The 13,381-nt window shown below is 42.2% G+C and overlaps 2 protein-coding genes across 5 annotated transcripts in view; both read left to right on the top strand.

Moving 5' to 3' along the window:
• Positions 1–13,381, top strand: part of TMEM242 (transmembrane protein 242) — an 84,416-nt gene that overhangs the window by 58,444 nt on the left and 12,591 nt on the right. The window lies entirely within an intron of this gene.
• Positions 8,541–12,626, top strand: LOC307195277 (L-lactate dehydrogenase A-like 6B). The gene has a single exon (XM_079939263.1). The coding sequence runs from the start codon at positions 11,346–11,348 to the stop codon at positions 12,489–12,491; it is 1,146 nt and encodes a 381-aa protein (XP_079795389.1). The 5' UTR covers positions 8,541–11,345; the 3' UTR covers positions 12,492–12,626.

The following is a 13,381-nucleotide window of genomic DNA, read 5'->3' as shown; positions in this document are numbered from 1 at the left end:
AATCAGAGGTTCCAAAAAAGGAGAGCTAGTGGAAGCTATCCTGTCAGCTAACTGTAGCAGATCAGGCTGCCCAGGATTTGAAGTGGCACCCTGCCTGCCTTAGCGTAGGAATCAGTGCAGGTCCAGCCTGGCATCGCCACACCAGCTCCACCCTGCTGACCAGCCATGGGCATGGCCTGATTGCTCAGAATGGGTTCATCACTTACTTTGAATTATGGTATTTTATCATGTGTTATGATGGAGGCAGCATTAATTTTATAACAGGAACTGAATTGTGAAAAGAATGAACATTCACTATGGGTTCACGGTTCCCTACTGCAGCTGTGCACGTGATCCTGGTGCATTCGGGCCATGTGAGTGCACAACGTGGTGATGTGATTAGATTGTTTATTAGGGCAGATGTTTTAAGTTTAGAGAATAGTGGAGATAAATGCTCTTCAGGCAGTAAGGGCGTTATTGATACTAACTGGTAATCCCCCAGTTGTCAAAAGAAAAAAACATGCCACCTATAGTTATTTACATGTTAAAACTTTTTTACCTTTTATTATTTATAGTAGGTATTGAGCAAGAGGTTGAGCATATTTATGGTTAGGCTGTCTTGTTTTTTTTTTCTTCCTTTTGAAGGAAAAACATAAAGTGTATAAAAAATTCCTGATAGATATGATTGGAATCGCTATAGCTTTTTATGCCTAATGGACCCGTGTTCTGCATTTGTTTGAAGTTATCTCAAAATACTGGTCAGAATCACCCACTGCTAACATTTACTGTGGTTGTGTTAGAATATATTCATGATACCTGGCGTAGTTAAATTTGCATGTCATTTATAGTTGTCTTCACAGGAGCTAAAACATTGATAGAAATAAAACCATGAATGGAAACATTCTCAGTTATTGTAAAATACTTTAAATTGTCCAGAGATTTAAATTTTAAAATTAACTCTTATAAATGGAGGGTTTTTTTAACCATGGGATAAGAGGTATTTGTTTTTATTTACATATATTGGTGTTTATTTTCAAAGAAAAAATATATTTAGGACCTACTTTTTTAAACAAAAATGGGTTTTTAAATTTATTTATTTGTTTGTTGGCTGCATTGGGTCTTCGTTGCTGCGCAGGCTTTCTCTAGTTGCGGCGAGTGGGGGCTACTCTTCGTTGCGGTGTGCGGGCTTCTCATCGCGATGGCTTCTCTTGTTACAGAGCAGAGGCTCTAGGCTCGTGGGCTTCAGTAGTTGTGACTCGTGGGCTCTAGAGTGCAGGCTCAGTAGTTGTGGCGCACGGGCTTAGCTGCTTGGCCGTATGTGGGATCTTCCTGGACCAGGGCTCGAACCCGTGTCCCCTGCATTGGTAGGTGGATTCTTAACCACTGTGCCATCAGGGAAGCCCATGGCTTTTTTTTTATTAAAAAAAAAAAATATATATATATATATATATATATATATATATATATATGTACTCATTGTATGAAAAGAAAAAATCAGTGTAGAAAAGGTCAAAAACAAAAATCACCAAAGATCTCCCTGAATTGTAATCACTTATTATAGTAGGAACATCCCTGTAGAGCTTCTATAGGCATGCACATATAATCATATATAAATACTGTTTTACTATACTACTATGGAACTTTTTTTCACTGAATACTCATAAGAACATCTCTGCACAGTGGAGTGTATGAATCTCCATCACTTTTAATGGCTACATGGTACTCAATTGTATGTTATAATTTACTTAATCGGTCTCCAGCCAACAGCATTTAGTTTGTAATTTTTTACTATCAAACACCATGTGAACCTCTATAGGCATACATCTTTTTGTACTCTTCTTTGTCAAGAAATGTGTTCTAAAGACAGAACATGCTATTGTTGAATCAAAGTGTATTTTTAAAATGTTTTTAATATTTGTTGCTAAATGGCCTTCCAGGAAAGCTTATACAGTTTAGAAGATACCAGCAATGTATACAAGTTTCCTAGCACCCTTGCCATTAGTAGCTTTTATTACTCTGAAATTTTTGCCAATCTGATACATGGAAAATTTCTTCCTTTATTGTGTCTCTCTGAAGACCTTGCTGCTGTAAAGGCTTTTATGGAAATAATCTGTGACTGGAGTCACGAATACTCTCCAGCCCCAGTCTTGCCTCCTCATCTAATATAGGTTGCTTTTTTCTCGTAAGGCCAGACCTCTTTTTCTTTAAAAAAATAAAACATGTTAAAACATACATATTTTAAATATTTCTCTAAAAAGTGTCATTTGACTTTCCTCTTCAAAGAAGGATTTTTTAAAAATTCTTCTCCATTATGGTTCATCACAGGATGTTGACTAGAGCTCCCTGTGCTGTACAGCAGGACCTCGTGGCTTATGCATTCTCTATGTAATAGTTTGCGCTTGCTACTCCCAAACTCCCGGTCCCTCCCTCCCCCACAACTGCAAGGCTGTTCTCTGTGTCTGTGAGTCTGTTTCTGTTTCGTAGATAAGTTCAATTGTGTCATTTTAGATTCCACATGTAAGTGATAGCATATGGTATTTGTCTTTCTCTTTCTGACTTTGCTTAGTATGATCATCTCTAGGTCCATCCATGTTGCTGCACATGGCATTATTTCATTCTTCTTTATGGCTGAGTAATACTCCATTGTACATATATATACATCTTCTTTATCCATTCATCTGTTGATGGACATTTAGGTTGTTTCCATGTCTTGGCTACTGTAAATAGTACTGCTGTGAACATAGGGGTACATATATCTTTTTGAATTACAGTTTTGTCCTGATATATTCCCAGGAGTGGGATTGCTGGATCATATGCCAACTCTATTTTTAGTTTTTTGTGGAACTTCCATACGTTTCTCCATAGTGGCTGCACCAACTTACATTCCCACCAGCAGTGCAAGAGGGTTCCCTTTTCTCCACACCCTCTCCAGCATTTATTATTTGTGGACTTCTTGATGATGGCCATTCTGACTGGTGTGAGGTGATACCTCATTGTAGTTTTGATTTTCATTTCTCTAATACTTAGCAATGTTGAGCATCTTTTCATGTGCCTATTGGCCATCTGTATGTATTATAAGAAAGATCTTTTAAAAGAAGTAATATTATACCTTATCTCTGAGACAATGGTGAATGCACTCTAATAAAATTTATTTTCTCCAGCTCTTTTTGGTAGCTGTTGCTAGGCATACTTTTATATTAATATTTAGGCTCACTTCTTAATTACCTTATGACCAGCTTGAGGGCTTTTGCTAATTACAGTGAAATTTCTTTTACTTTTTGCTAATTTCAGTTTTACCAACATTCTGGTGTATCTCACATTAAATACATTTATTCTTACACCGTGTTTACTTATTTCAAATGAAAGCAGCATTGTAGGGTGAATGCTTGAACCCCACATGTAAAATAAAACTATGGAAAAGCTTAAAAGTTTTTAACTTCTAAGATATCTAAGAAGGAAATAGACTTCATGCTGTATACTTTTCATTGGTTTAGGTCAAAGATTAAAAACAAATTCGAGTCTCCTGGCAAATTGTTTAATGGTAGCCACTTCTGAGTGGTCTGCAGGGGAAGTCTGAAACACGGCTGAAACATTTCCCTCTATGTCCTCGCCTAATCTAATTTCAGTGCTTCCAAAGAGTTCTACCAGCTCCGCCCCCAGGAAGAAAGCTTCAGTTTCTTATTCTGACTGCCTTATGTCAGCAGCCGCCGCCTTGCTTCCTCTTCCTGATGGTACTTCCTAGACCGCCCAGAACGCAGTCGTCATGATCTTGCAGAGATAGCTCCATCTGTCAAGCCCTCGGGCCTTCAAACAGCTTAAGCAGTGAGGAATATTTTTCCTGGAATCATTTTTAAATTAATTGGAAGTGGCACTGTGCATCAGTTAAATTCAGGTCTGAGGTGACAAGAACATCTCTATATTCCTTATTTCCCATTCCATTGCAGCTCTAATGGGCTTGGCATCCCGGTGGTGAGAGGTACTCTGTGTGAATGTCAAGGAGCAATTTGGTGACAGAGAGACCGAATCAAAGGGACTTGCTCAGTTTAAAATGTAGTGACTGATGTACTGTCCCTTTTTTTTTTTTTTGCCAAGGGTTGGGGGAAATCAGCCGTTTTGGCGTATTGCCAAGATTCCTCTTTAAAAACCTACCGGTTTCCTTTTACAAGTAAAATAGGGCCCCAAGCATCTTATAAAGCATTTTATAAAGTAAGAATGTGCAACACTTACCAGGAAAGATAAGCTCTGCCATAAAAGCCTTCTTGTTCCAGGCCTGACACAAACCAGGCTTAATCACCTCAAGAATGTTCCCAGTCTCACTCCACTGGAGGGAAGGTAGCCTTGATTTCACTTGGGTTTTCTTACTGAGCATAGAAAATTGGTCTCACATGAGCAGATCTCTAACCAAAGCACTGTGGAGTGCAGACCTGATAGCGCACGCTTTCCCCTTAAGCTTTGTTTCAGTATTTCCTGACTGAAATACTTCTAACAATTTTAAGAAGAAATCTTTTTTTTTAATGTGCTGTATATCTTTCCACAACGCAGATTGTGTTGAACGTAATTTCACTTTTTCTTGATGACTCAGATATATCAGTTACTATTTGCTTCTGTGCTAACAGATTCTGGGCTTTCATAGTTCTTATTCTTTCTGTACTTCTTCCTGATCCTACTTTGGCTCTTGTTTTTCACCTCCCACCATCCTGTTGACTTCAGGTTCCTCCTTTGCCCTGGTATTTTCTCCATGGTTCTGTCCATTCCAGTGGCTTCATCCACATGCAGACAACTGCCAGGACCGTGTCTTCAGTCAGACCCCTGCGCTCCTAGCTCACGGGCCCGTTTGACTGGACACTGATGCTTGGATGTCCCACTGGTGTTACGTGTGTTTCCACTTGAACTGTCATTTACCCCCCCCCCCATTTCGCCCCCCAACCTACTGCTGGGTCACCCACCGTGAATGGCAGTGTCATCCATCATCTAGCAATGCGGCCTGGACTGGAAAGCTGGACTTTATCGTGACCGCACTCTCTCTCACCCCTGTATCTGATCAGTCACCAAGTCTTGCTCCTCCCCCACCCTCACAGCCACTGTAGCTGGGGCACCTTCCTGCCCCAAGGTGCTTATCACAGCTAAGGTTCCTTCTCCCTGCCTGCCACCTTGCCCCGTCACAGCCCTTTCCCCACACTACCGCAAGGATGCGCTGGCCTTCCTCTTCCCCGCACCTCTGCCTTTCTAACATGGGCGGAATATCCATGCTGCGGCCAAAGCCCCACGCGCATGAGGGCATCCACCCGCCTCCCACCCCCATCTACCCAAGGACCTCGCTCCCATAATGATCCCCAGCCTTTGATGGTGATCAGTTTTCCCTCTGCTGCAGTGTGTGGAGACGTGTTCTAGTATCTCCCACCTCTAAAAGTCTTCTCTCGGTGTTCCTCGTCATCCTCCAGGTACCAGCCCATGTGCCTGCTTCCCGTCATAGGAGAGGTTTCTTGAAAAGAGTTGGTTGTGATCGCTGTCTCCACTTCCTCTCCTTTTTCTCCTCGGTCCAGCTTCTTTCCCAGCACACCCAAAACTGCTGGTGTGGGTCGCCAGTGCCGTCCTTGTTGCCAGGTCCAGGTCTTGTCGTCATCCTTCTTACTTGACCTCTCAGCAACACTTGACACGAGGGAGCATTCTCCCCTCTCTTGGCTTCTACCCCTTCCACCTCACTGGCCATTTTTGTTCATCTCCTTTTCTGGCTCCTCCTCTGCAGACCTGGAAGTGTTGGAGTGTCCAGTGGCTTCATACTTGCACTCTTCTGTTCTCCATCTGTCCTCAGTCCTTGGTGCTCTTGCCTAGTCCCTGGCATTAAAAACAATCTATACAATCTGATAATGTCCAAATACATAGCTCCAGCCTGACCTTCAGATTTGCCTTGAAACCGCACGTGGTCCATCTCATCTCACAGGCATGTCAAAGCCCCACATCCCAGCCAGAAGTTGTGGTTTCCTCTCCTCCTCCCTAACTTGCTCCTCCCTTAGTCTCTCCCATTTCAGTGAGTGCCACTCCCATCCCCCCCGTCGTTCAAGCCAAAAACCCAGCAGAGAATCATGGTAGATTTTCTCATTTCCCGTCATTCCCTTCACCTAAGCTGTGAGCACCTGCTTGTTAGCCCAGCTGCTAAACAGAGCCTGGCTCTTTCATCTCTCTCCACCTCCATTCACCTTTTGCCTGGTGTATTGAAACAGTTTCTTGTCTAGTATCTCGGCCTCTCCTTTACTTCCCCTAGAATTTTTTTTCCCACGTAGATATTTTTTAAATGTAGGTCAAATCATGTCACTCCTTTATTTAAAAACCCTTCAGCATCTCCTGTTGAGGAAGTCTCACAGGATGTAGCCCCACCTACCTCGCTGACCTCATCTTGAGCCACCACCATCACCTCTCCCATCCCACGCCCACCTCGCCCTGCCAGGCCCTGGGCCTTCTTGTTCCTTCAGCACTCCAGCCTTATGCGTAGGGCCTTTCTAGCTTTGCCCAGGAAACTCCTTCCCTGGGTCTTTGCAGGGCTGGCTCTGTGTTGCCATCCAGGGTTTCAACGCAAATTTACTTCACCCCCTCAGAGAAGCTTCCCCAGACCATCTAATTAAAATACAGTAGCCTCTTCATTCCCACCACTCAGTTCCTCTCTGATGTTATCCTGCTTTGTTTTCTTCACGACACTTGTTGCAAAATGAAGTTATATTGACCATTTTAAAATGTTAATCTGTTTTTGCTAAAAGAACATAAATTCTAAGAGAGTGGAGTGTACCTCGTTCATTGTCGTATCCTCAGCACCTGCACCGTGCTTACTAGCACAGAGGAGGTACTTAGTGAACTCTGTTGGATGAAATCTGATCACACTGCTGCTGTCACTTCAGTGGCGCCCTCTTGCCTTGAGAATACATTGCAGGGCCCTTGAAGACGTTTGTAAGTTCCTGTGTGATCGGGCCCCTGCTTATTCTTTAACCCATTGCTTCTCGACCAGGGTGGGGGAGGTGTGTGCGGCAAATTTGCTGTGTCCCATCCGCCCACCTCCACCCACGACGGAGATTTGGCAGTGTTTGGAGGTACTGTCTGGGCCGTCATAACTACAGGAGAGCTACTGGCATCTAATGGGTGGAGGCCAGGGAAGCTGCTGCACATCCTACAGTGCACAGGACAGGCCCATAAAGAATGATCTGGTCCAGAATGTCAGGAGTGCTGCGGTTGAGAGTCTAGCTGTGCCTCTAATAAGCCTCTGTCACGGTCAGAGGTCTAGCCGTGCTGAAAGGCAGTGTGCTTTCTAGCCTCAGAGCCTTGTCCTTGCTGCTCCCCCACCTAGAACACCCCTTTCTTTCTTCACTATTCCCAATGCTGCTGACCCTCTTTGTTGCCCAGATAGAGTCTGGCGGCAAATTAGTTTTTAAACTTTATAACGTGGAGTTAATCTGTTTTGGCAGTTTGGAGTTTATAAAGGTAACTTAAGGTTGCCTCAAACTGAAAGTAACTTCCATACACAAAAATATCCTTTGTGTCCTTTTTTTTTTGATGGGTAAGGCTGCTGTTACTGGACTAGAGTAGTATTTCTATTAAGCCAATCGCAGAGAATAAATGAGCTGAATTAGTAAAACAGCACTTAGTGCAGTCAGAGCCTAAGCCATAAACTTAAACTCTCACTTTTTAGATATGATTTAGGATGTTTAGACACATACTAATGAATATTAATTTCTTTGTTTTTCATGTTTTGTGCCACATTAAAATAATTCCTTTGTAATGGTTCATACAAGCAGCTTTTTTTTTTTTTTTTTTTTTTACACGGACCTCTCACTGTTGTGGCCCCTTCCAGATGCGCAGCCTCAGCGGCCATGGCACGCGGGATCCTCCTGGACCGGGGCACGAACCCGTGTCCCCTGCATCAGCAGGTGGACTCCCAACCACTGCGCCACCAGGGAAGCCCAAGCAGCTTTTTTACATTGCATTAAAAGTTATGTGTAAGATGATGCCTTTAAAGAACAAAAGTGAGCTCTGGGTAACTTATCAGAAGAGCTTGCCAATTCATGTTATAGTATTTGAATACCATAAATAGGAAGTTGGTGCCAGGGTTGCTTTTTGAATGGACATTCTACCTTTATTCTACTCAGTAGACAAAGCTTTGTGGCCCTGCTTTTGTCCTTCCCCCAGCATTCCCAGTACTGCTTACGAAAGAAAATACTTTGAGGTACTGGGATTTGTAAAGATGCCCCACACAAGGATTACGGAGTTAGGTAGATTTTAGTATCTATGAGCAACAGAATCACAGCCCACTAATTTTTTTTAAAAAACTACAATTTGCATTTTATGAGTTTCAAATCACAAGACTTTTAAAATAATTGTGTTTATATAATGTTCTACTTGCATGCTGGTGAGTTTATAGCTTACAGTATTAACACTGCTTTCATTGCATCTTGTTTGTTTGTTTTTTCAAATCCAGGGTTTTGTGCACGGATTATTTTCTTAAAAGTTTTCCATAGAACAAAACATTTTAAATAACTTCAAAGGATAAAAATATTCTTTCTGCCTTTGCATATTTATTTTACTGTGTTTCTAGCACTGTAGAATTTTCTTTTTAATTTGTATGTTGTAAGGTGGTAAAGATGGGCATTAGCTTTGAAAGTAATTAAGAAATCTTTTAGTTTATTCATAGCTTTATCTGAAATTTATGTATCAACCTTGCTAAGAAACCCCAGACAGGCACCATTTTACTTACCCCTTTATTCAGAACTCCAGCACCAGGTGGATTCTCCAGCCCTGCCTTTCCATCTCACTCACATTTTAGCCCTCTAGCCTTACTTGGCTCAGTTCTGTAGTTATTTCCTCATTCTTTTCTACCATAAACATTTACTGAATCCCTATTCATATACCAAGCTCTGTTCTGGAGGATAGGGATATGCTGTTAAAAAGGTGATCCCTTTTGGAGTGACAAATTCATAAGTAATTACATTTAACTGTGTGTGATAAATCCTGTAATGGAGAGAGGTACACAGTACAGTGGTGGCGGATTTTTAAAAAGTCAGTTCTCCTTGGGAGACTGTAGAAGACTTAGGAGAGCGTGGAATATTTGAGCTGGACTCCTAGATGGAAAAAGGGCAGGGGGAGCTGGGGATGAGAGTCCAGGTGGAAGGAATAGAGTGACTTAGTTTACAACCCTCCTTGGTCCAGACGCTTGCTAGTCATCTTTATTTCCTGATTCCTCCCTCCTAAGTGGTGTAACCAAAAGTATTATGGCATAATCCTGCCATCAGCCATAATATTATACTGAATTTTGAATAGATAATTTGAATTAGATTTTCCATTCAAAAGGAATAATGAGCCACCTAAGACAGAAGGTCATTAGGGAGCTGGCTAGCTAGAGTTGGCTTTCCACATCTTTGGGTAGACCTGTCATCTGTTCATCTGTTTTAGTTCTTTCCTTCTTATCTCAAGACTTACTGTAAATAAAAGGCTGCTTTGTTTGAGATATTTTTATTTTGGAGAGTGTTATTTTTCTCAAAATTGATTTAGTGTGGCTAAGGGGAAAAACTGAAGAGGCAGCTGTCATAGTGATGGTATTTCTGAAGAGGTTCAAACTCTAGAAAGAAAATTACTGTAGAAAAAGGCCGTCTAACTAAGAGTCTCTATGTCCTTGAATTTCATCCTCAAGAACACTTATAAGAAAAATGACTGGTCAAAGGAATCATTGTAGGAAAAAGTGAGAACAGGCATCAGGTTAAAACATTTCAAGCTATGACTGGGATAAAAGAAAGAATAAGATGTCAGCCACCATTAAATAAAGATCATTTAAATATTCTCCTTTTTAATTTGACAAACTGTGACCATAAATCTGACCACCGGGGTGGAGAGAACGCATGTATGTGGTGCTCTTACCATTTTGTGTGACACGGAGCTCGTACTGTACCATCTAAACAGGATGGCAGGGTCTCCACTGTTGCCACACTTTTCTCGCCTCTCACCAACTCCTTTGCTTACTGTTGCTCTCTTCCTGGACTGCAGCTCAGTGGCAGAAAGAATGAGAATAGCTTTTCAAGTCCTGAATGTAAAATATTCATTTTGTCAAGATTTGGTATTCTAAAATGGAATATATATGTGTACACACACACACACACACACACATATATATATACATATACAATTTTTTTTCCTGCCTGTGAGGAGGCGGCATGTACCAAGAGCTCCGTTAGGGGAGGACATACTGCTTTCTTGGAATGAGAGGAAAGCTTTGAGGAATCATTACATGGTCAGAATTCTGTTTATATAAGTGAGGAGAAAGTACTGTTATTTTTGTTTGGACTTTTATAGTTTATTGGGTTTAAGGGTGTGTGTGTGTGTGTGTGTGTGTGTGTGTATATATATACATATATATATATATATAAACATATATGTATCAGATGTAAAGTTTTTATTTCCTTAGAAATTTGAAAGGACATTCATAACACTGACCAGAAGAACGCAGAGGAAAGTAAGGTACACGGGTGCCATATTGCACTAGCTAATATTTTAGTACTTTAATCAATAATCTGGTTTGTGCAGTTGGCCAAAATTTGCCATTTTAAGGACGTAGAAGATATATCCTCATGCTGATATCAGGCTACATCATCACCATCTTTCTACTCGAGAAGTCGTTTTCGATCAGGACTCTCAATTAGGAGCTTTCCTTTGTCGCAACTGTTTGACTAGCTCACGGTCGGCTCTTGCCCCTTGTCGTCAGGATCCTACGACTTCCGCAGTCACGGTCGTGACTGACATAAAGGCAGCGGAAGCCTTTCCAAGTGTAAGGTTCTCGAACTGGCTACAACGGGAAACAGGAGTCCCACTTTTCCAACGGATGCAGGGAAATGGTGCAGGAGGCCATTGGGAGACAAAGGATACGCACCTGGTTATTCCTGGCAGGGATACAGTTATGAAAATTTAACCTTATTTTCATCTGTACTGAATGGAAATGTTTTTACTTGGCATATGTAGTGAAAACAGAAAATCAGTAATCGCAAGGATCTGGGTTGTCTCATTATACATGCTAAGTAGTGGAGAGAATTCGAGTTCTTAAAATTTTAACTCCAGAATTCATTTGCGAGAGGAGCCCTACCGCGTCGTCATCGTCGTCCCCCTCCCCGCAATCAGATCAGACCTGAAGTACTTTGCGGAGGCCCGTTTGAGGCCACGAGAGCTGGGCTCGCCTTGCGCAGCCGCAGTAGCAGGCCGCGTCCAAAGGTCCCGGCCTTGCGCAGCCGCAGTAACGGGCTGAGCAAACGGCAACGGTCACAGCTCTCTGCTTTTGAGCTTGTAAGGCTGCCTGCTGCTTTCTTCCTATCTCTCCTCTTTCACCTCTCGAGTGAGTAGCCATGAGCTGGGCTGTGCGAATGCAGCGGGCCAGGCAGAGAGTGGGCGCAGTGAGACTGAATTGCCTGTGCCCGGGAATGGTGTTGAGTCCCTGCCAGCCGGCAGGCATCGCCTACAGGGGCACCTGGCCCATTGCCTCCGCGTCCAAGATGGCTACGGTCAAGTGTGAGCTTATGAAGAATTTCCCCTCAGAGGAGCCCGTTCGTTGCAATAAGATCTCCATTGTAGGAGCTGGATCGGTTGGCATGGCCTGTGCTATCAGCATCCTGTTAAAAGGCCTGAGTGATGAACTTGCCTTGGTGGATGTTGATGGAGGCAGACTGAAGGGTGAGACAGCAGATCTTCAGCATGGCAGCCATTTTGTGAGAATGCCCAATATTATTTCCAGCGAAGATTACCTTGTCACTGCAAACTCCAACCTCGTGATTATCACAGCAGGTGCACGCCAGGAAAAAGGAGAAACACGCCTTAATTTAGTCCAGCGAAATTTCGCCATCTTTAAGTTAATAATTTCCAGTATTGTTCAGTACAGTCCTCGCTGCAAACTGATTGTTGTTTCCAATCCAGTGGATATCTTAACTTACGTAGCCTGGAAGTTGAGTGGATTTCCCCAAAACCGTATTATTGGAAGTGGTTGTAATCTGGACACTGCCCGTTTCCGTTTCTTCATCGGGCAGAGGCTTGGTATCCATCCTGAAAGCTGTCATGGGTGGATCCTTGGAGAGCATGGAGACTCAAGTGTTCCTGTGTGGAGTGGAGTGAACATCGCTGGTGTCCCTCTGAAGGATCTGAACGTAGATATAGGAACTGATAAAGATCCTGAGCAGTGGAAAAATGTGCACAAAGATGTGGTTGCTAGCGCCTATGAGATTATTAAAACGAAAGGTTATACTTCTTGGGCCATTGGCCTGTCTGTAGCTGACTTAACAGAAAGTATTGTGAAGAATCTTAGGAGAGTGCATCCGGTTTCCACCAGAATTAAGGGTCTCTATGGAATAAATGAAGAAGTATTCCTCAGTGTTCCTTGTATCCTGGGAGGGAGTGGTATTACCAACCTTATAAAAGTAAAGTTGGCCCCTGAAGAAGAGACCCATCTGCAGAAGAGTGCAAAAACACTTTGGGAAATTCAAAAGGAGCTTAAGTTTTAAAGTTGTTTAAAACTACCATTCTGAAGTTATTGAAGAAAAGAGAGTAGTTATGGAGTTGTGTATGTCCAGTTTTTGAATAAACTTGAATTCCTAGAAGTTGGAAACAGGGAAGTGGGTAGAGTGACTCCCCTATTTATTTAGACCCCCCCCCCCCAGCTCTTTTATTTAGCATCCAGATGCTGAATTATACTTTTTTTTTAAAACAATTCCTAAGTGACTGCATCAGAGAAGGTGTTTTCGTACCACTGATGTACCGGTCCTCACCCTGTGTATGTGTGTGTATAGTTGCCACTTGTCCAAAAAAATGTAGGATGTGGGTGTTTGTTGTGTTACAGAAATTCTGATTCTTTTCATTAAGTACAGGTTCATTCTTTTGTTCTGGGTGACTTATACCTATGTTCATTTATATACTATTTTTTTGACGTTGTAACTTCCTATACAATGTGAAAATAAACGTATACACAGAAGCATTCTGTCTTCATTGCCCTATGACAGCCTATCAGCCAGGCTTTCAAAAAGGCATCGTAAAATGGGAGCTGGAAGCAGGTCCTGTGTGTGCTTGTGTGTGTGTGTGCATGCTCATGTATATGTACCAGTGAAGCAGGATCATTAAAAAATGAAAATAATAGTGATTTAGTTGGTAGCTATTATAAAGTATTTAAGGCAGTAAAATATAAAGCTTCAGAAAGAGGCCTGAGAGAGGTGGTAACAGTTACTAAAAATAAAGTCTGACTGAAATAATTTTAGAACTGCCTCTGAGAACCTGACCTGTTAGCACATTAAATCAAGAAGCACATTATAAATTGTTCTTATTGGGCTGAGTCTTACCTGCAGAGTGTGCCCTGGCCCTAAGACACTCCAGGGTCATCTCTGTTGCTCAGTTTACTTCA

Source organism: Stenella coeruleoalba (assembly GCF_951394435.1).
Source record: "Stenella coeruleoalba genome assembly, chromosome: 12".
NCBI lineage: Eukaryota > Metazoa > Chordata > Mammalia > Artiodactyla > Delphinidae > Stenella > Stenella coeruleoalba.
This window is presented reverse-complemented; position numbering and strand designations above follow the sequence as displayed.